This window comes from Salvelinus namaycush, unplaced genomic scaffold, assembly GCF_016432855.1.
Source record: "Salvelinus namaycush isolate Seneca unplaced genomic scaffold, SaNama_1.0 Scaffold614, whole genome shotgun sequence".
Lineage (NCBI taxonomy): Eukaryota > Metazoa > Chordata > Actinopteri > Salmoniformes > Salmonidae > Salvelinus > Salvelinus namaycush.
In genome coordinates this window covers 52883-74993 of record NW_024061325.1, presented here as the reverse complement: position 1 = coordinate 74993, position 22111 = coordinate 52883, and the positions used below count along the sequence as shown (strand labels likewise).

The window sequence follows — 22111 nt, the reverse complement described above, 5'->3', positions numbered from 1 at the left end:
TAGTACATCTGATAAGGATTTACTTTCTATAAGAAACCTTGAGAGGAACCAGACTCAAGACCCAAAGCATGGCTGGCTGGATAGAGGTGAGAGAAGGCGGTAGAGAAAAAAGGCCCCATATATTGCAGGGGGAATCCAACAAAATACAAACATGAGGCCTGTATCTTGTAATGAACACGTTAGTGAACTATTTACAGCATGATACACGGAGGCTGTGGGAGCAGATCAGCACATCACATCACAGCCTACTGCAGTGCCTGGACGCTCACCAACCCATAGAGCTATAGGCTGCTATACTATCCACCAATCAATGGGTCAGACTGGATCCATGTTCAAACTTTCCTGCAAATTGCACTTATTACATCCCCCAGTAGGTGTCAGCACCACGCCATTTAGTATCAGAATCACCTTTATTCGCCAAGTACATTTACTCATAACTGGAATTTGATTTAGTGAGAATGTGCTGCCAGCAATAGACAATATAGAAACAGAACACAGACAAAAGTCCACATAGACGTCATACAAAAAACACATCGTAAGTCGCTGTGGATAAGAGCATCTGCTAAATGACTAAATGTAAATGTAAAAAACATGAAACATAAACTCAGGTCCTCTGTCCTGCTCAAAGTCACAGCGGATCAAACTGAAATACATCACTGTAATGTCCAGTAGGCTACAGTCAGTGCATCATATTATCATAAGTCTTTCAGTCAAGTATAGAAACAAATGGGCATTTTCAAACAAACCCAAACTCTACCGCTAGAAACATGCCTACTGGAGGTTTGGTAATGGACAATCCAGTTGTTGTTTGGTGCTTGTTCATGATATAACTACTGTATATATGCATGTGTTTTGTGATACTGGTTGAGTTATATATTAACAAACTGAGTCTCTAGCAGGTGTGTTGGATATTGGTAGTTGGTATAATGAGATTCTAAAGTAGAAGCTATGGTTCAGTATACAGCTTACGTTCAAAGTGTCACTTCCTTACTGTAATTAGAAGTTCTTTTTTATTTATTTGTTTTTACCCCTTTTTCGTGGTATCCAATTGGTAGTTACGGACTCGGGAGAGACGAAGGTGGAGAGTCATGCGTCCTCCGAAACACAACCCAGCAGCCGCTCTGCTTCTTGACTCAATGCCCGCTTAACCCGGGGGCCAGCCGCACAAATGTGTGGGAGGAAACACCATACACCTGGCAACTGTGTCAGCGTGCATTGCGCCTGACCCGCCACAGGAGTCGCTAGAGCGCGATGGGACAAGAACATCCCTGCAGGACAAACCCTCCCCTAACCCGGACGACACTGGGCCAATTGTGCGCCGCCCCATGGGTCTCCCAGTCGCGGCCGACTGCGACAGAGCCTGGACTCGAACCAGGATCTCTAGTGGCACAGCGCCTTAGACAACAGTAATTATAAGTTATAATGTGTGAGAGAGAGGTAGTGTTGTGCCAACCTTCATCAGAGCAGTGTTCAATACTGCTGCCTTAGTTTTTTGGCCCTCTCTCTTTTCCCACCATCCTTCACTAACTATTTTCTATATGTTACTTTTTAATCCCCCTCTCCCCGCTCATGCTAGCCTCCACACTTCATTGCTCCCCTTCTCAATGGAAACTGAAGACGATGTGAAATAGGGGAGGGGGAAGGAGAGAGGGATAGAGACAGAGAAAGTGAGACGAGTCAAAAGACAGGGAGAAAGGTGGGTGTAAAGAGAGTGAGATGGGTAGTGTATTGGGAATGGGCAATTCCATGGTAACGGGCTACGATTCTTTCACTTAAAATGTATGCCAAACAAATAAAATGTTTTAAAAGTTGAACCAACTATATGCATAAGGACCACTTTTAACAATTTACACTGAACATTTTACAAAAACACATTTGTTGGAAGAACTGTGCAGATGCAAAGTTTGGTAACAGAATTTAGGTAAATCCATTTTTTTATGTGACCACGTTTTCCACAAACTCTTAATTATTTGCTCCGAATTAAGATTGAAAGACGTCTGCAGATAAAATGGGGTGTCAGCTATGACATGGCACCTTGAGTTTGAAAACATCTATTTAGGTTATTAAACAACAGTAAGTGAAGTGGATGTACACACAGTAACAGAATTGCAGTAACAGAATTTCATATTGGGTCCGTGATCTGAACTACACAGAAATTAATAAACCAAATCAAATTGTATTTGTCACATGCACCGAATACAACAGGTATAGATAGACCTTGCCTTGAAATGCTTGCTTATGAGCCCTTCCCAACAATGCAGAGTAAAAAATAAACATTTATTAAAACCCAAGGGGAATAAAATACGCAAGAATGAAGTTATATACAGGGAGTACCAGTACCAGATCACTGTGGAGTTATATACAGGGAGTACCAGTACCAGATCACTGTGGAGTTATATACAGGGACCAGTACCAGATCACTGTGGAGTTATATACAGGGAGTACCAGTACCAGATCAATGTGGAGCTATATACAGGGAGTACCAGTACCAGATCACTGTGGAGTTATATACAGGGAGTACCAGTACCAGATCACTGTGGAGCTATATACAGGGAGTACCAGTACCAGATCACTGTGGAGTTATATACAGGGAGTACCAGTACCAGATCAATGTGTCGCTATATACAGGGAGTACCAGTACCAGATCACTGTGGAGTTATATACAGGGAGTACCAGTACCAGATCACTGTGGAGCTATATACAGGGAGTACCAGTACCAGATCACTGTGGAGCTATATACAGGGAGTACCAGTACCAGATCACTGTGGAGCTATATACAGGGAGTACCAGTACCAGATCACTGTGGAGCTATATACAGGGAGTACCAGTACCAGATCACTGTGCAGGGGTACGAGGTATTACATGTAGATACATTTACTGTATGTAAATAAAGGCAGGGTAAAGTGACATCACAATATACAGTATAATAACAAGAGTAATAATTATGGATATGAATGCCATTCTCTTCATGGTGATGTATCCTAAATAGGTACACAAAGATAGAAATATATAATATCTTCCTTTGCATATTTGGTTATTATTTTACACACTAGATATTATTTTAATAAGCTCTGCCACCAAACAAGACCATATTTGGTTGTCTGGACCGGACTACATCTGAACCAATCATAGATGTCTATGTTTCACATGTTTGGACATCAAAAGCACAGTAGAGCTCAGGGCCCTTCACTGCCATTCGTTTCCTATTCCTCCAAAAGGTTCATGTTCTTGTGCAATTTCTTATGTTTCTCCTTAAGCAAACATTTAAGAAGAAATTAGATTCTTGAAAATAAAGTTATTGGATTTGTTCTTAATTCCAAGATAGCTAAACCCTTGTCTTAAACTCTGGGTAGTGAAAGAATAAGCCCATGAAAGAAATTGAACATGTTTAATTCACTAAAACTTCATATGAAAGTTTCAGTATAGATTATTTTAAACCCAATACCATGTTTAGAACAGTAATCTCAGTAGGAAATATGCTTACATGATTGCCATTGCTTGCTAGATAACTAGATAAATCGGTTGCCTAGCAACAAACATCTTAAGAAGATTCATAAGAAGATATTTGAGGAGATCGTAAGAAAATCATTCATTCTTAAGATATTGTTGAGTAATTGCACTTGCAAACTATTTTATGAACTTCCTAGTACCCCTGGTTGGGAACCACTGCAGGAGAGTATAGTCAAGTAGAGTATAGTTCAGTACAGTACAGTGCAGTAAAGTAGAGTATAGCTCAGTACAGTACATTATAGTGTAGTCAACTCTAGTGTGCTGTACTGTGTACTGTACTCTACTCCACTCTATTATACTCTACTGTACAGTACAGTACAGGAATGTACTTTACTGAACTATACTCTACTTTTCTTTACTGTACTACAATGAACAATACTCAACTTTTCTTTACAGATTTTTCCGATTTGGTAACAGAATTTCGAGTTTTAGTCACTTAATAATTCATAAACAAACTTGATATCAGTAAAAACACTATAATTCATCGATAGGTCTACCTTTACTTGTTACTTCTGTGAACTTTTATTATCCTCCCGAGGGAGAGAAATAATACAATATCTGAAAAATACGTGGGTTTTTGGTAATGGAATATCAAGGCACAAGGGCATTGTTTCTTAAACTTACAGAAGGTAGAAATGATCCTAAATAAAATATAAATGTTGATATTAGTTGGCAGGGGTCTTAAGACTTTTTCTGGTAGAAGTTTTCTAAGACTTCTTTTCCATCTTTTAGACAAGAAATCAAAGCCTTTGTTTATTCCACATTTTTAGGATGGAAAATAGTTGAAAAATGTATATATGCCTTAATTCCTAAAAAATATAGACTAATAGTTTTCATTTGACACCCAATTTGACATGTTCCTATGAACTTCACTTGTTGGTGCTCATGGGTAATTTAGCAAGGAAATTACCAAATGTATCAGGGCAATTCTCCCTCTTTCACACAGTCTTTCCATCCAGAACATAGTCTCTCCATTTGTATCAAAACGGCTTATTGCTTTCCTTCCTCTCTTCCCCTTTCCTCTCTGCCCTCTCATTCACCGTTGCTGCTAACACCTGGCTCACTACCTCTCTCTACACTCTTAGAAAATAAAGGTGCTATCTAAAACTTAAAACGGTTCTTCGGCTGTCCACATAGGAGAACCCTTTGAAGAACCCCTTTTGGTTCAGTCCAGACAATTTTTTTCACACCGATCTTTACAAACCATTTCTCTCTGGACCTCACTTTGTGCACGGGGACATTATCATGCTGAAACTGTCACGTCTGCTCCTGCTCTTCCCTCCCCCTGGCGCTTGAGGGCGCCAGAATGCCTTGCATCACTCACTCCTGCCATCCATCACGTACACCTGCCTTTCCTTGTCACGCGCATCAGCGTTATTGGACTCACCTGGACTCTCTTATTACCTGTTCATTTCCTCCCCTATATGTGTCAGTTCCCCAGCTCTGTTCCCTGCTTCTGCATTGATTGTTTTTCTGTTTGCTAAGCTGTTTATGTCTCGTTCCATGTCCGTGATTTATTAAATGTTACTCCCCGTACCTGCTTCGTCTCTCCAGCGTCATCCTTGTGATAGCATCGGGGAGTACTGGCGTTCTGGTTGGTATAGTGGCATCGGCTCTGGGTCACCACCGATGGAACCGGGGGTGCCTAGCCTGCTCGTCGGGCTTCCACGCCCTAGCAGGCTCGAGAGGTTTCCTTGCCCCGGTTGGCTCGGATGGCGCCCATCCCACGTCGGGCCTCAGCTGGATCGTCAGTTCTTGTCTGCTCAGCCTGTCCAGGAGTTTTTTGTTTGTTTGTTGTTTGTTTTGTCGGTGACGTCGGGGGTGGATTCTGCCGCCGATGGAACCGGGGGTGCCTAAGCCAGCCCGTCGAGCTTTCATGCCCTGGCTGGCTCGAGAGGTTTCATTGCCTCGGTTGGCTCGGTGGCTTCCCATCCCACGTCACAATCCACCGGATCATCGGGTTTCCTCAGCGGGATCGACAGGCGTCTGGACTCAGCCGGATCGTCAGGCTCCCATGCCTCAGCCGGCTCGCCAGGCTCTCACGCTCCAGCCGGTTCGTCGGGCTTCCACGCCTCAACCGGCTTGCCCAGCGCCCATGTCTCGGCCGGTTTGCCCAGGTGGGACGCCGGGTGGCGCCCCTAGTGGGGGGGTACTGTCACGTCTGCTCCTGCTCTTCCCTCCCCCTGGCGCTTGAGGGCGCCAGAATGCCTTGCATCACTCACTCCTGCCATCCATCACGTACACCTGCCTTTCCTTGTCACGCGCATCAGCGTTATTGGACTCACCTGGACTCTCTTATTACCTGTTCATTTCCTCCCCTATATGTGTCAGTTCCCCAGCTCTGTTCCCTGCTTCTGCATTGATTGTTTTTCTGTTTGCTAAGCTGTTTATGTCTCGTTCCATGTCCGTGATTTATTAAATGTTACTCCCCGTACCTGCTTCGTCTCTCCAGCGTCATCCTTGTGATAGTTCGTGACAGAATGCAGAAGCCATCACACGAAGCATCGGGGAGTACTGGCGTTCTGGTTGGTATAGTGGCATCGGCTCTGGGTCACCACCGATGGAACCGGGGGTGCCTAGCCTGCTCGTCGGGCTTCCACGCCCTAGCAGGCTCGAGAGGTTTCCTTGCCCCGGTTGGCTCGGATGGCGCCCATCCCACGTCGGGCCTCAGCTGGATCGTCAGTTCTTGTCTGCTCAGCCTGTCCAGGAGTTTTTTGTTTGTTTGTTGTTTGTTTTGTCGGTGACGTCGGGGGTGGATTCTGCCGCCGATGGAACCGGGGGTGCCTAAGCCAGCCCGTCGAGCTTTCATGCCCTGGCTGGCTCGAGAGGTTTCATTGCCTCGGTTGGCTCGGTGGCTTCCCATCCCACGTCACAATCCACCGGATCATCGGGTTTCCTCAGCGGGATCGACAGGCGTCTGGACTCAGCCGGATCGTCAGGCTCCCATGCCTCAGCCGGCTCGCCAGGCTCTCACGCTCCAGCCGGTTCGTCGGGCTTCCACGCCTCAACCGGCTTGCCCAGCGCCCATGTCTCGGCCGGTTTGCCCAGGTGGGACGCCGGGTGGCGCCCCTAGTGGGGGGGTACTGTCACGTCTGCTCCTGCTCTTCCCTCCCCCTGGCGCTTGAGGGCGCCAGAATGCCTTGCATCACTCACTCCTGCCATCCATCACGTACACCTGCCTTTCCTTGTCACGCGCATCAGCGTTATTGGACTCACCTGGACTCTCTTATTACCTGTTCATTTCCTCCCCTATATGTGTCAGTTCCCCAGCTCTGTTCCCTGCTTCTGCATTGATTGTTTTTCTGTTTGCTAAGCTGTTTATGTCTCGTTCCATGTCCGTGATTTATTAAATGTTACTCCCCGTACCTGCTTCGTCTCTCCAGCGTCATCCTTGTGATAGTTCGTGACAGAAACAGGAAAGGGCCCAAACTGTTGCCACAAAGTTGGAAGCACAGAATCGTCTAGAATATCATTGTATGCTGCAGCGTTAAGATATCCCTTCACTGGAACTATGTGGCCTAACCCGAACCATGGAAAACAGCTCCAGAGCATTATTCCTCCTCCACCAAACTTTACAGTTGGCCCTATGCATTCGGGCAGGTAGCGTTCTTCTGGCATCCGTGAGATGGTGAAGCGTGATTCATCACTCCAGATAACATGTTTCCACTGCTCCAGAGTCTAATGACGGCGAGCTTTACACCACTCCAGCCAATGCTTGGCATTGCGCATGCTGATCTTAGGTTTGTGTGCGGCTGCACGGCCATGGAAACTAATTTCATGAAGCTACCGACGAACAGTTCTTGCAACGACGTTGCGTCCAGAGGCAGTTTGGAACTCGGTAGTGTGTGTTTTGCAACCGAGGACAGACAATTTTTCCGCGCTGTGCGCTTCAGCACTCGCCGGTCCTGTTCTGTGAGCTTGTGTGGCCTATAACTTCACGTCTGAGCCGTTGTTGCTCCTAGATGTTACCGCTTCACAATAACAGCACTTACAGTTGACCGGGGCAGAAATGTGTGCAGGTGACGAACTGACTTGTTGGAAAGGTGGCATCCTATGACGGTGCCACGTTGAAAGTCACTCAGCTTGTCAATAAGGCTATTCTACTGTCAATGTTTGTCTATGGAGAGTGCATGGCTATGGGCTCCATTTCCCACACCTGTCAGCAATGGGTGTGGCTGAAATAGCTGAATCCACTAATTTGAAGGGGTGTCCACATACTTTTGTATATATAGTGTAGTTCTACCTGGAAACAAAAGGCTTCTCCTATGGGGACAGCCGAAGAACCCTTTTGGAACCCTTTTTACTAAGAGTAACTACGGCCTCTTCTCCTCTTTCTCACTCCCTCTCTCCCTCCCTGTACCTCTCTTCCTGTGTTGCTGCCAGCTTCTCTCCCTCTCTGTCTTCCTATGCACTCAGCTTGTTTTTCTTCTTGCCTCTGCCTCCCTACCCTCCTTCTCTTCCTTGTCTCTCTCTCTCTTCCCCCCGTCTGTTGCTGCCTGTCTTGCTCCTGACTTGTCTTGCCTCCCTCCCTCTCTATTCCACTCTACCCTGCCTCTCTCTCTCCGTCTCTGTTGTTCCCCATCTCTTTCTCTGCTCTCTATGTTCAGTGGTGCAACATGAGGCAGTCTGTGGCTATCTGTCTGTTTGGACTCTCAGCTCTGCTCCACGGTGAGTGACTTTCATGTTCTCTCTCTCTCTCTGTGTATGTGTGTGTGAGTGTTGTGTATGTGTTTCTACGTGTACGTACAATATGTGCAAGTCCATTGATATTTGAGAACTCAACTGCACAGTTCCAGCTGCATAGCAGAGAGAGAAGAGAGGAGAGGGAAAGGAACAGAGAGGGAGGAGAGGAGAGGGAAAGGAACAGAGAGGGAGGAGAGAAGAGGAGCAGGAATAAAGAGAGACAAGGGAGAGGAACAGAGAGGGAGGAGAGAAGAGGAGCAGGAATAAAGAGAGACAAGGGAGAGGAATGATCACAGAGCTTACAGGTTAGGATGCTGTTCATCACAGTTGTAGAATCCAACCCTCCTGTCTGTTTTAATCCGTTGTTGGTTGATCTGTTCCTCTCTGCACCAGCAGCAGTGTCTTAGATGGCTAACATCTTGTGACTGTATATTGATATGGTACCACCTGGAATGCTCTTTCTGTGGGGTGATATTCACCAGAGTAATGCAATACATTGCAATACAACACAACAAATGAATCTCCACAAAGGTTGTTTACAAGCATTGTGGTACATAATAGCATATTACATACAAACGCAACATGCTGTTATAAAGACTGTACTCTACTGTATGTGGGTCTACATTACATTCACTAGTTTTATATCTTTTTTAATTCCTTTCTTTTACTTTTAGATTTGTGTGTATTGTTGTGAATTGTTAGATACTACTGCACTACACGTTACACCTGCAATAACATTTGCTAAATATGTGTATGTGACCAATAACATTTAATTTGATTAGATTTTTAGTTAGACATTGCTACCGAATTTCATCAACTGCACAGATACATTAAGTCTGATACAGTTGTGAAACAGGAATGAGTGAAGTCAGTCCACGATGGAGCTGCTAGAAGTGAGGTTCCTGTCCTCCTGTCTGTCTGTCTGTCTGTCTGTCCTCCTGTCTGTCTGTCTGTCTGTCTGTCTGTCTGTCTGTCTGTCTGTCTGTCTGTCTGTCTGTCTGTCTGTCTGTCTGTCTGTCTGTGTCTGTCTGTTTGTCTGAGTGGAGGGTTTTAGTGTTTAATGCGTCACTATTTCCAGTGTGGAATAGATCAGACGTTTTAACGGCCACAGAAAGACTAGTCAATCCCTTTAAAGGTAGAGTCAGCGGAATGACGTTGCACAAGCAGCACCGCAGATATTACGATGAGCAAGATGCAAGACTTTGCTCTCACACAGTCACACACAGTATCTGCTTTTGTGCACAGGTTCGCTTCACGCTATTACAATGTGGTAGCCACTGGACCAAAAGAGGGGTTTAGCCTCACTCTCCAACATTCTTAGTTGTTGCGGAAATTGACCCACGATCCTGTTTACTTTGTTCAGCTACGTCATATTGCTGACTCTACCTTGAACAATTAATGGGCCTGTCTGGATACTATCTCCCTCTCTTCAGTCTCTCTCCTCTTGATTATCCTCTTTCTCCCTCTCTTCAGTCTCTCTCTTCTTGATTATCCTCTTTCTCCCTCTCTTCAGTCTCTCTCCTCTTGATTATCCTCTTTCTCCCTCTCTTCAGTCTCTCTCTTCTTGATTCTCCTCATTCTCCTTCTCTCGCCTCATCTTTCTCCCTCTCTTCACTCTCTCCTCTTGATTCTCCTCTTTCACGTCCCCGCCCCCGCCCCCTGCCTCCTCCAGTCATCTATAAATCTCTGTACTCGTTTTCAAAGCAGCTTTGTTTAAAACGATTTGAAACCGTTCCATTCAGATGATCTCTTCTTTTTTTGGTGTATTTCTTCTCATCATGTTTTTATTATTCTCACTCGCTTCTGGATTCATATTTTCTTCTCCTACAGCTCATCTCTTCCCCGTTTTAGATATTCTTCATCTATCAGTGCATTCATATCACTTTCGTTCTACTCCTTTCTCTATATATTTCTCTCTCTCATTTTTCCAGGGGTGCAACTTTCACTGGGGACGGAGGGGTAATGACACCCCCACATTCTGAAAATGCATTTTTGTCCCCCCCAGTTTTATCATTGCACTGTAATACGAAAAACAGCATCTGTGTGCTTTAGGACTATGCGGACACCTTAGAGCAGTTGGGTAGGCTGTTTGGAGGTTCAAGACAGCTGGATTTAGGACCACACGGACACTACAGAGCAGGCGGACAGGCTGTGTGAAGGCCAAGCTTCTGAAAGGCTGGATGGACCAGCACGGGAAAGTTGAACAGAGGCAGATGCTGTCAGTCCATATGTGTTGCGCTCTTTCTCCGAGTTGTAAAAGCAAGCAGAGCAGAAACTGGCTACTCTTTACTCTTGACTTATGTACAGTTGAAGTCGGAAGTGTACATACACGTTAGCCAAATACATTTAAACTCAGTTTTTCACAACTCCTGACATTTAATCCTAGTAAAAAATTCCTGTATTAGGTCAGTTAGGATCACCACTTTATTTTGAGAATGTGAAATGTCAGAATGATAGTAGAGAGATTGAGTTATTTCAGCTTTTATTTCTTTCATCACATTCCCAGTGGGTCAGAAGTTTGCATACACTCAATTAGTATTTGGTAGCATTGCCTTTAAATTGTTTAACTTGGGTCAAACGTTTCGGGTAGCCTTCCACAAGCTTCCCGCAATAAGTTGGGTGAATTTTGTCCCATTCCCCCTGACAGAGCTGGTGTAACTGAGTCAGGTTTGTAGGCCTCCTTGCTCGTACACGCCTTTTCAGTTCTGCCCCCCAAATTTTCTATAGGATGAGGTCAGGGCTTTGTGATGGCCACCCCAAAACCTTGACTTTGTTGTCGTGAGGCCATTTTGTCACAACATTGGAAGTATGCTTGGGGTCATTGTCCATTTGGAAGACCCATTTGCGACCAAGCTTTAACTTCCTGACTGAGGTCTTGAGCTGTTGCTTCAATATATCCACATAATTTTCCCTTCCTCATGATGCCATCTATTTTGTGAAGTGCACCAGTCCCTCCTGCAGTAAAGCACCCCCACAACATGATGCGGCCAGCTCCGTGCTTCACAGTTTAGATGGTGTTCTTCGGCTTGCAAGCCTCCACCTTTTTCCTCCAAACATAACGATGGTCATTATGGCCAAAAATATATATTTTTGTTTCATCAGACCAGAGGACATTTCTCCAAAAAGTACGATCTTTGTCCCCATGTGTAGTTGCAAACCGTAGTCTGGCTTTTTTATGGCGGTTTTGGAGCTGTGGCTTCTTCCTTGCTGAGCGGCCTTTCAGGTTATGTTGATATAGGACTTGTTTTACTGTAGATATAGATACTTTTGTACCTGTTTTCCTCCAGCATCTTCACAAGGTCCTTTGCTGTTGTTCTGGGATTGATTTGCACTTTTCGCACCAAAGTGCGTTCATCTCTAGGAGACAGAATGCGTCTTCTTCCTGAGCGGTATGGCGGCTGCGTGGTCCCATGGTGTTAATACTTCCGTACTATTGTTTGTACAGATGAACGTGGTACCTTCAGGCGTTTGGAAATTGCTCCCAAGGATAAATCAGACTTGCGGAGGTCTAAAGAAAAAAATTCTGAGGTCTTGGCTGATTTCTTTTGATTTTCCCATGATGTCAAGGAAAGAGGCACTGAGTTTGAAGGTAGGCCTTGAAATACATCTACAGGTACACCTCCAATTGACTCAAATTATGTAAATTAGCCAATCAGAAGCTTCTAAAGCCATGACATAATTTTATGGAATTTTCCAAGCTGTTTAAAGGCACAGTGAACTTAGTGTATGTAAACTTCTGACTAACTGGAATTGTGATACAGTGAATTATAAGTGAAATAATCTGTCTGTAAACAATTGTTGGAAAAATTACTTGCGTCATGCACAAAGTAGATGTAATAACCGACTTGCCAAAACTATAGTTTGTTAACAAGAAATTTGTGGAGTGGTTGAAAAACAAGTTTTAATGACTCCAACCTAAGTGTATGTAAACTTCCGACTTATATACAGTATATATACACTACATGACCAAGAGTATGTGGACACCTGCTTGTTGAACATCTCATTCCAAAGTCCCCCCCACCAAAGTTTCACCCCTGCATTTTTCCTTCTGTCTGCAGGAATGTAGCTGTCTCTTTGTAACTGTCCATTCTGTCTGCAGGAATGTAGCTGTCTCTTTGTAACTGTCCATTCTGTCTGCAGGAATGTAGCTGTCTCTTTGTAACTGTCCATTCTGTCTGCAGGAATGTAGCTGTTTCTTTGTAACTGTCCATTTTGTCTCCTCTGTCTTCCTATTTTTTCCCTCTCGTCATTGCCCTCTCTCTCTCCCACTCTCCTCCCTCATCCTCATCCCTTTCCCTCCTTTCTACTCCTTATCCCCTCCCCCTCTCTCTCCCTCCCCCTCTCTCAGTGTCTGAGCAGGGTCCCCACCAGCGTAATCTATTGAGGGAGCTACTGAGGGACTATAACCGTATGGAGAGACCTGTAGCCAACGACTCTCTACCACTCACTGTCCGATTCTCCTACACTCTCTTACAAGTCATGAATGTGGTACGCTACCATGTTCTCTTACACACACATTCATATAAACACACACACACACACACACACACACACACACACACACACACACACACACACACACACACACACACACACACACACACACACACACACACACACACACACACACACACACACACACACACACACACACACACACACACACTAATTTAACTGTCTTCATCTTATTCCAGGATGAGAAAAACCAGATCCTCACCACTAATGCCTGGCTTCAGATGGTGAGGATGACCCTGCATGTGTGTCCATGCCCGCTAGTGTGTGTGTGTGTGCGTGTGTGTGTGTGTGTGTGTGGCTCCCTGGCTGCGTTTAGACAGGCTGCACAATTGTGATATTTCTTTCACTTATTGGTATTTTGCTCTGAAAAAGATCTGATGTGAAAAGATCTGATGTGATTGTGGAAAAATATACCAATTAGTGGAAAAATATCAGAATTGGTCTGCCTGTGTAAACACAGCCTCTGTAACCTTAATCATTTATTGACTGGATTTGTATAGCAATGGTTTGACCACTACCTTCAGTGGAACCAGTCAGAGTACCCAGGAGTGAAAACCCTTCGCTTCACTACTGACCAGGTCTGGATACCTGATATACTACTGTACAACAGGTGTGTAGGACGGACACACACACACACACACACACACACACACACACACACACACACACACACACACACACACACACACACACACACACACACACACACACACACACACACACACACACACACACTGATCTTCCTGATCTTTCTTTTTTGTCCTTCTCAGTGCCCATGATAAGTTTGATGCCACCTTTAAGAGCTATGTGCTGGTCAACTCCAGTGGATTCTGTGAGTACCTACCTCCAGGTAAGACTACAGATCAACCTTTCTCTCTTTTTATTCTTCCCTGACCTTCCCCTCTCTCATCATAGTTTAACATAGATATAGGGGAGAGTGGGGTAAGTTGAGACAAGGAGTAAGTTGAGCCACACTGGTTTCTAATAAATCATACACAACATTTATAATTTGATCAAATATTTAGGAAGATGTCATTTCAAGGAGTCTGTGAAGGAAGAAACTACATGGAAAAAGTGGTAAGCAAGTTAGGTCCAAAAAAAGTATTTTCACCAAGTCAAACAAATGTATTGTGTTAGAGGTTTCATGATGCTTATATCTAAACCAAAGTAGGACATTTAAAGATTGTTCTATACATCCGTTGGGGTCTCTATAACCTTCAATATGAGGTCCTAAACCGAGCATGAAAGGGCACCCTTGTAGCTGTGTGAGCTAATATAATCCAAATGTTTACCTTTTGGGTAAGTCGGGCCAATGGCCATGCGCTAAGTTGAGCCTTTTTTTGGACAAGCTGTGTTTTCAAAACTGTAGTGTTTACATGAATTCTGATTATTTCCAGCGATACACAACATCCTGAAAAATATGTAGATATCTTTATTAGAAAGAATACTATGTTTCCTTTGATGCTGAATGTAACAAATGGCTCAACTTACCCCACTCTCCCCTACTGGTAATGCACTTCTCTCTCAATCTCTCTTTTATTTTCTCCCCCTTTCCCTTCTCTCACTCCCTCTCCCCCACATCTCTCACAAACCCCCTCTCTTCCTGTCCCAGGTATTTTCAGCAGTGCGTGTGAAGTGGACGTGCGTTGGTTTCCCTTTGACGTCCAGCACTGTGAGCTGAAGTTTGGCTCGTGGACGTTTGACGGCTGGCTGCTGGACCTCCAGATGCAGGAGGCTGACCTGTCAGGATACATGTCCAATGGAGAGTGGGAACTGCTGGGTGAGAGAGCTCTGTCTGCCCCTGACCCTGGTTGTCCCTCCTCCTTGACCCTCCCTTTTCTTTTCCATCCCTCTTGTATCTCTCTCTCCTTCATATTACTTTCTAATCTCTCACTCCCTCTTTCCTCCCCCCTCTTGTAGGTGTACCAGGTGATCGTCATGAGATATTTTATGAGTGCTGTACAGAGCCCTACTCTGATGTGACCTTTGTTGTGACCCTTCGACGAAGAACTCTGTTCTACGCTCTCAACCTCCTCGTCCCCTGTGTTCTCATCTCCTCCTTGACACTGCTGGTGTTCCTACTGCCAGCCCAATCGGGGGAGAAGATCGGTCTGGGTGAGGAGAGGGGGAGAAGGAAAGGGGGAGGGAGAGGGGGAGAGGAGGAGGGAGAAGGAAGAGGGAGAGGCGTAGGACAGGGGGAGGGAGAAGAGGAGTATAAAAGGGAGAAGGGATGGAGACAGGAGAGATGTTGAAGGTGAAAAGGGGAGGTCTGAGGCGCTGGAAAGTGTAAAATATGATGAAAAGAGGGAAGATGAGGTGAAGGGAAGATGATGAGGTGTAAGGGAAGATGATGAGGTGTAAGGGAAGATGATGAGGTGTAAGGGAAGATGATGAGGTGTAAGGGAAGATGATGAGGTGTAAGATGATGAGGTGTAAGGGAAGATGATGAGGTGTAAGGGAAGATGATGAGGTGTAAGGGAAGATGATGAGGTGTAAGGGAAGATGATGAGGTGTAAGGGAAAGATAGAAGAGAAAGAAATGATAGTTCAGAGTGATGAAAAATAAATCAGGTGTTAGAGATGGAGAGATGAGATAATGGTCCTGCTGTATGACTCTCTCTCTCTTTCTCTCTCTCTTTCTCTCTCTCTGTCTGTCTCCGTACCTGCCCTCTCTTTTATTGTTTCTCTGTCAGTAATTCTGAAGCGGTCCAAGAAAACCTCAAGTGATTTTTAGAATCAGAAAGCGGGAGAGAGATGGAGGGAGAGAAGGGGGAAGGGGAGGGACAGAGATGGGGGAGAGATGAATGGGTGGGGTGAGTTGGCAAAGAGATGGAGAATTGTACTCCCCACAAGTATTGCTGTTTTTCCCAGTGTAATAATATCCTTTCCCCCATCTCTCTCTCCAGGCATAACAATTCTTCTCTCTCAGACCTTCTTCATGTTGCTGGTGGCTGAGATTATGCCAGCTACCTCAGACTGCATTCCACTGATAGGTCAGTGAATGTGTGTGTGTATGTGTGGGTGTGTGTCTCTGTATAAGTGTACTATAATACTGTGTCTCCATTCTAGGTCAGTATTTTGTGAGCACCATGGTTACCGTAGGGATGTCAGTGGTGGCGACTGTAGTTGTACTTCAGTACCATCACCACGACCCCAACAGTGGAGACATGCCTCAATGGGTGAGGCTCTCTGTCTGTCTACTGATTCTGAAGTGTGTCTGTGACTGTCTGTGTGTGTTCCTCTCATATATGTGAATGTCTGGACCTTGTGTGCGTCCTGTCCTTTTCTATCAGGTGCAGTTTGTCTTTTTCTATCAGGTGCAGTTTGTCTTTTTCTATCAGGTGCAGTTTGTCTTTTTCTATCAGGTGCAGTTTGTCTTTTTCTATCAGGTGCAGTTTGTCCTTTTCTATCAGGTGCAGTTTGTTCTGCTGCATGACATTACCAGGTTCCTCTTATCCACTTACTTTACAGTGCATTCGGAAAGTATTCAGACCCCTTTACTTTTTCCACATTTTGTTACGTTACAGCCTTATTCTAAAATTGATTAAATCATTTTTTCCCCCATCAATCTACACACAATACCCCATAATGACAAAGCAAAAACAGGTTTTTAGAAATGTTTGCAAATGTATATATATATATCAAAAATTAAATATCACATTTACATAAGTATTCAGACTCTTTACTCAGTACAATGTTGAAGCACCTTTATCAGCAATTACAGCCTTGGGTCTTCTTGGGTATGATGCTACAAGCTTGGCACACCTGTATTTGGGGAGTTTCTCCCATTCTTCTCTGCAGATCCTCTCAAGCTCTATCAGGTTGGATGGGGAGTGTCGCTGCACAACTATCTTCAGGTCTCTCCAGAGATGTTCGATCGGGTTCAAGTCCGGGCTCTGGCTGGGCCACTCAAGGACATTCAGAGACTTGTCCTGAAGCCACTCCTGTGTTGCCTTGGCTGTGTGCTTAGGGTCATTGTCCTGTTGGAAGGCGAACCTTTGCCCCAGTCTGAGGTCCTGAGCACTCTGGATCAGGTTTTCATCAAGGATATCTCTGTACTTTGCTCTGTTCATCTTTCCCTCGATCCTGACTAGTCTCCCAGTCCCTGCCTCTGAAAAACACCCCCACATCATGATGCTGCCACCGCCATGCTTCAATGTAGGGATGGTACCAGGTTTCCTCCAGACGTGAGGCTTGGCATTCAGGCCAAAGAGTTCAATCTTGGTTTCATCAGACCAGAGGATATTGTTTCTCATGGTCTGAGAGTCCTTTGGGTGCTTTTTGGCAAACTCCAAGCGGACTGTCGTGTGCCTTTTACTGAGTGGCTTCGTCTGGCCACTCTACTGTAAAGGCCTGATTGGTGCTGTAGAGATGGTTGTCCTTCTGGAGTATTCTCCCATCTCCATAGAGGAACTCTGGAGCTCTGTCAGAGTGACCATCGGGCTCTTGGTCACCTCCCTGACCAAGGCCCTTCTCCCCCGATTGCTCAGTTTGGCAGGGCGCAAGTCTAGGAATAGTCTTGGTGGTTCCAAACGTCTTCGCTTTAAGAATGATGGAGGCCACTGTGTTCTTGGGGACAATCAATGCTGCAGAAATGTTTTGGTACCCTTCCCCAGATCTGTGTTTGACACAATCCTGTCTCAGAGCTCTACGGACAATTCCTACGATCTCATGGCTTGGTTTTTACCCTGGACCTTATATAGACAGGTGTGTGCCTTTCCAAATCATGTCAAATCAATTGAATTTACCACAGGTGGATTCCAAACAAGTTGTAGAAACATTTCAAGAATGATCAATGGAAACAGGGATGCACCTGAGCTCAATTTTTTGTCTCATAACAAAGGGTCTGAATACTTATGTAAATAAGTTCAAACATTTCAAACATTTCAAACATTTCTAAATACCCTGTTTTCGCTTTGTCATTATGGGATATTTTGTGTAGATTGATGAGGGAAAATGTTTATTTAATCCATTTTAGAATAAGGCTGTAATGTAACAAAATGTGGAAAAAGGAAAGGGGTCTAAATACTTTCCAAATACATTGTATTCTGTGTGTGTGTGTCCTGTCCCTCTCTCAGTTTGTTCTGCCACAGAAGGTCCCTGGCTCCTCTTACTTACTTACTGTGTGTGTGTGTGTGTGTCTCAGGTTGAGTTGGTTCTACTCCAGTGGGTTCCCTGGTTTCTGAGGATGAAGTGTCCAGAAGAGTGGGGTGAGCTCACACCCCACCACAGCCCCTCCAACCCCCAGACCAAGACCTGCTCCTCTGCCCCCACCACCACCACCACCACCCCAGCCCCCTTAACCTTCCCCCAGAGCCTCACCTCTCTGCAGGCCAGTCTAAGCCAGCTCAGCCAGCCCCTACCACACCCACCTTCCAACCCTACCCTCCAGTCCTATCCCAACTATAATCCAAACCCCCAGCCTAATATTCACCTTAACCCAAATCGATATCCCCAGCCCCTTCTTAACCTACACCCCAACCTACACCCCAATCTCCCCTCCATCCCCCACGCTCAGCCCAATGGACACCTGCCATACATGGGCTTCCAGAGTCCTCCTGAACCTGACCCTGCTGTCACCTGGAGAGGAGGAAGAGGAGGAGGAGGAGGAGAAGAAAGAAGGGGTTCTGACACCCGCATCCTCCACCACCACCCACCCTCCTCCACAACGTTGGGTAGCCCCCCGCCACAACCCCCCACATCTCCAGACCCTGACCCCTCATCCTCAGGTTCCAGCTGTGTAGAGGATGGGGCTGGGGCAAGTGGAGTGGGTACTTGCCATGCCCAGGCCAGGGTGTTCCAGGCTGGGGAAGCAGAGGCCCAGCTCCAGGCCCTGCTGGCGGAGGTGCGGTTCCTGGCCGAGGGTCTCCGTGAGCAGGACCGCAGGGTGAGCGTGGCGGAGAAGTGGCAGTTTGCAGCAGTGGTCATCGACCGGCTGTGTCTGGTGGGGTTCAGTGTGTTCAACATAATTTGTACCATCGCAATCCTCATGGCCGCACCCAACTTTGCAGAGGCCGCCTCCAAGGACTTCTTCTAAGAAGGAGCCCCGCTGCTTCTAAATCAAAAATTGAAAAAACATATATCCATATTTCTGCCAAGATGCGCTTTTAAGATCATATTGACAAGTTACAACGTATATTTAGTGCATTTGAGGCATTCAGAGTCTTTGGGGATTTTCATTTGGGGTAAATGGAGATTGGCAAACCCATGCTTAAGCTTATTTAAAGCTGCTATGCTGCATCAGTTTGGCTACAGGTTATAATTCCTTTAAAGAGACATTTTGTAGAATGTCCTTTTAAAAAGTCACCAGAAGTGACCCTCTAACAGTCCTAAAAAATATTAAAAAACGTCCCGGGGGAGCACTCTCAGCACCCAAAGGACCCCACAGAAAGGGAGTGGGAGACTATGGAGCAATTTCAGTGGGAACATAAATTGTATTTGAATTCCATAATTTAGAATTTGTATTATGATATTGAATTTAAATTCTGTGCAATTACTGTGCATTTCTTCTGTCTTCCGGGTCTTCATGCCCAGTTTGGCTAATGGAGGGAGTTATGTGTCAAATCCTTCACTGATGATGATGGTATTGTCCTTTGGCCATGTGTTAATGAATGTGATATGTGTGATGATGGGAACTGGACAGAGAGGGGTCAGAAGTCATATTGGGCTGGCACCAGGTTCTGTGGCTTCAGCTCAGCTCAGCACTGCTTCAAACAAAAGAACCATACACACACACGAACACTAATAAATAAAACATAACTGGTTGTTGACAGACTGTCTGGAGGAACTACAATAGGTGTCAGTCTATGTTTTGCATCTCAAAATAAATGATCTTATTTTCTACTTTTCTATGTCTTTTCTGGACGGTCTCCCTCCGATCAAAGAGCAGTTAACAGGGACGCAGAGGGAGAGAGAGAGAGGCAGAGAGAGAGAGAGAGAGGCAGAGAGAAAATGCAGAAAGAGAGATATTCACAGAGAGTCAGTGATGTATGGTGAGATGGAAAAAAGAGAGAGGGGGAGGAGGGGAGACATGCAGAGAGAGATAAGGAAGGGGGGTTAGATAAAAGTGCTGGTAGAGACACAGGGTTTAATCTGATTTGTCATTACTGAAGGAGGGTGATTGGTGGCTAGTTCTCTCTGACGGCAGGACTAAACAGCTTCACTGTAGAGTAATGGGAGAGATACATACACACGGATGTGCTCTCAAATGTGCACATACAAACGCATGCGCGCACACACACACACCAGTGGAGGCTGGTGGGAGGAACTAGTTGGGGACGGGTTCATTGTAATGTCTGGAATGGAATAATGGAATGGAGTCAAACGTGGTGTCCATATGTTTTATGTGATTGATACTGTTCCATTGATTCCTTTCCAGCCATTACAATGAGCCTGTCATCCTATAGCTCCTCACACAAGCCTCCTTTGACACACACACACACACACACACACACACTGAATCTTTGGTCAATAAGGAGTCACCATCTGACTGTCCAATGGATAATTGTCTTACCACTCTCATTAAAGGGATTGAGAGAGAGAGAGAGAGAGAGAGAGAGAGAGAGAGAGAGAGAGAGAGAGAGAGCAGCTGAGGGTTGTGATATGTCCATTCTGATTTAAGATGCGAGAGAAACAGAGAAAGAGTGTGTGAGAGAGATATCGCAGATTAGAGGGAGAGATAGTAGGGACATGATTGACAAGTGAAGCAGCCTATGAGGCAGGATGATCCATTGAGTAAACAGACATCAAAAGTAAGCATGTTGGAGATTCGGTTCCCAATTCAATCAGTTAATCACAATTCCATGTCACAGATAAAGGAAAGGGGCCATAATCAACATCCACGTCTTCGGCGCCCAGGGAACAGTGGGTTAACTGCCTTGCTCAGGGGCAGAACGACAGATTTTTACCTTGTCAGCTCGGGGATTCGATCCAACAACCACTAGGCTAACTGCCGCCCCAGGAAAACCCCATTGTATTTTAAAACTGGTGTGGTGTTGCCTCAACATCCAATGAAAACATCCACCAGAGGATATTGAATCAGGTGTGTTACTGCTTGGCTGGAGCAAAAGCCTGCACCCATACCGGCCCTCTGTTAGAATACTGGCCAGCCCTGTTCTATAGGAACTGATCTAGTGGTTCTCAGTGAAAGAGAGACCTCTGCAGGTCGTTGTAAGCACTGCAGCTTCTTCAGACACATGGACCAGTGTAGCAACTGAACCAGACACACATCTAAACTAACACCATACATATATCAATACATACAGGGATGGAATTTAAGGATCTGGGCACTGGTCAGCCGAGCAGGTGGACAGCAATTTTTACTAGCCCAGTTCCAAAATCTTTGCTATGGGATATTAGAAAAGGCAAAGATTAAAGTGCTAGTTTGGCACATTTTCTACTATACTGTTCTGAAAAGTACTAGCCATGGACTAGCTTAATTTCCATTCCTGAACACATACCAACACCATAGACAGAGAGCAAGCAGCAGTGAGATTGGTCACTGACATGCCTCAAACTGACAACCCTCTACTGTAGGATGTCCTACAGGGAGAGACAGCACTGGCAGAGTCCTCCGCGAGCAGAATGAACTGTCCAGCATCAATGCAAGGACAAATGAACTGAAACATTTGACCATAACTACCGCTATCAGACTTTTTCATAACCAAATGTGACTTTTAAACTGTAATTCCTTGTTAGCTAGTACCTTTTTAATTGAATGTAGTATCTTGTGTTTTTTAACTGTGCATTCTACATCATTCAGACAGTGATCAAATCAAAATCATCGAAAATAACTAAGGTTACATATGTAACCACGGTTATGTGAGCGATCCGATCACTCCAATATGGTGTCCTTCCGCTCAGCAGGATACATTCTGAGTAAGAATTTCGGATTAGTCCCGTGTACCAGGTAGTGCTGCGGCTGACCCCCTTAAATAGCTTCCACGCACTACTCCCACCTTGTGTTCTTTTCGGGCCGCCGTAGATCACCAACAAGAGAATTGGAGTGACCCAATAGCTCACATAACCGTGGTTACATACATAACCTTCATTATGTAGCAGTATATTGGATCACTCCAATATGGTATCACAATACCAGATAAATCGGTGAACTAGGCCAGGCCATACAAGACCAAATCCCGTAGGACTGAGCTCAGGGCAGCCATTGTTGCGGTTTCCCTTCATCCCCCTCCAGGGAAGTGGGGTCAACACCCAACAAGGCCGTCCTGACCTGGTTGACGGCAGCAACATTGACTCGATAGTACCTAGCAAAAGTGCTAGACAACGCCTGTGTCACATCTGCTCCTGCCACACCCCCTAGTGGTCATCCGGTGTCTGCTTGACCTGCAGCCATTCCCCAGAACACCATTTCTCTCTCTTTCCCCCTCCCTTTCTGTTTGTGTGAT

At 45.4% G+C, this 22111-nt stretch overlaps 1 protein-coding gene across 1 annotated transcript; it reads left to right on the top strand.

Annotated features, from left to right (window-relative positions):
* The first annotated feature begins 8126 nt into the window (after nucleotides 1-8126).
* On the top strand, nucleotides 8127-18744 carry LOC120042116 (neuronal acetylcholine receptor subunit alpha-7-like). The gene is made up of 11 exons (XM_038986975.1): nucleotides 8127-8178; nucleotides 12542-12681; nucleotides 12888-12932; nucleotides 13209-13318; nucleotides 13479-13558; nucleotides 14321-14488; nucleotides 14629-14823; nucleotides 15614-15700; nucleotides 15777-15886; nucleotides 17854-18063; nucleotides 18217-18744. The coding sequence occupies exons 1-11, from the start codon at nucleotides 8127-8129 to the stop codon at nucleotides 18742-18744; spliced, it is 1725 nt and encodes a 574-aa protein (XP_038842903.1).
* The last annotated feature ends 3367 nt before the right edge of the window (nucleotides 18745-22111 follow it).

What these genes read in the sequence shown, in the direction of transcription:
- LOC120042116 (XM_038986975.1), top strand. Translation starts at nt 8,127, where the DNA reads ATGAGGCAGTCTGTGGCTATCTGTCTGTTTGGACTCTCAGCTCTGCTC. An exon ending in CTAATGCCTGGCTTCAGATG is followed by an intron (nt 12,933 to 13,208) that starts GTGAGGATGACC and finishes GGATTTGTATAG; the next exon opens with CAATGGTTTGACCACTACCT. An exon ending in AGACTGCATTCCACTGATAG is followed by an intron (nt 15,701 to 15,776) that starts GTCAGTGAATGT and finishes TCTCCATTCTAG; the next exon opens with GTCAGTATTTTGTGAGCACC.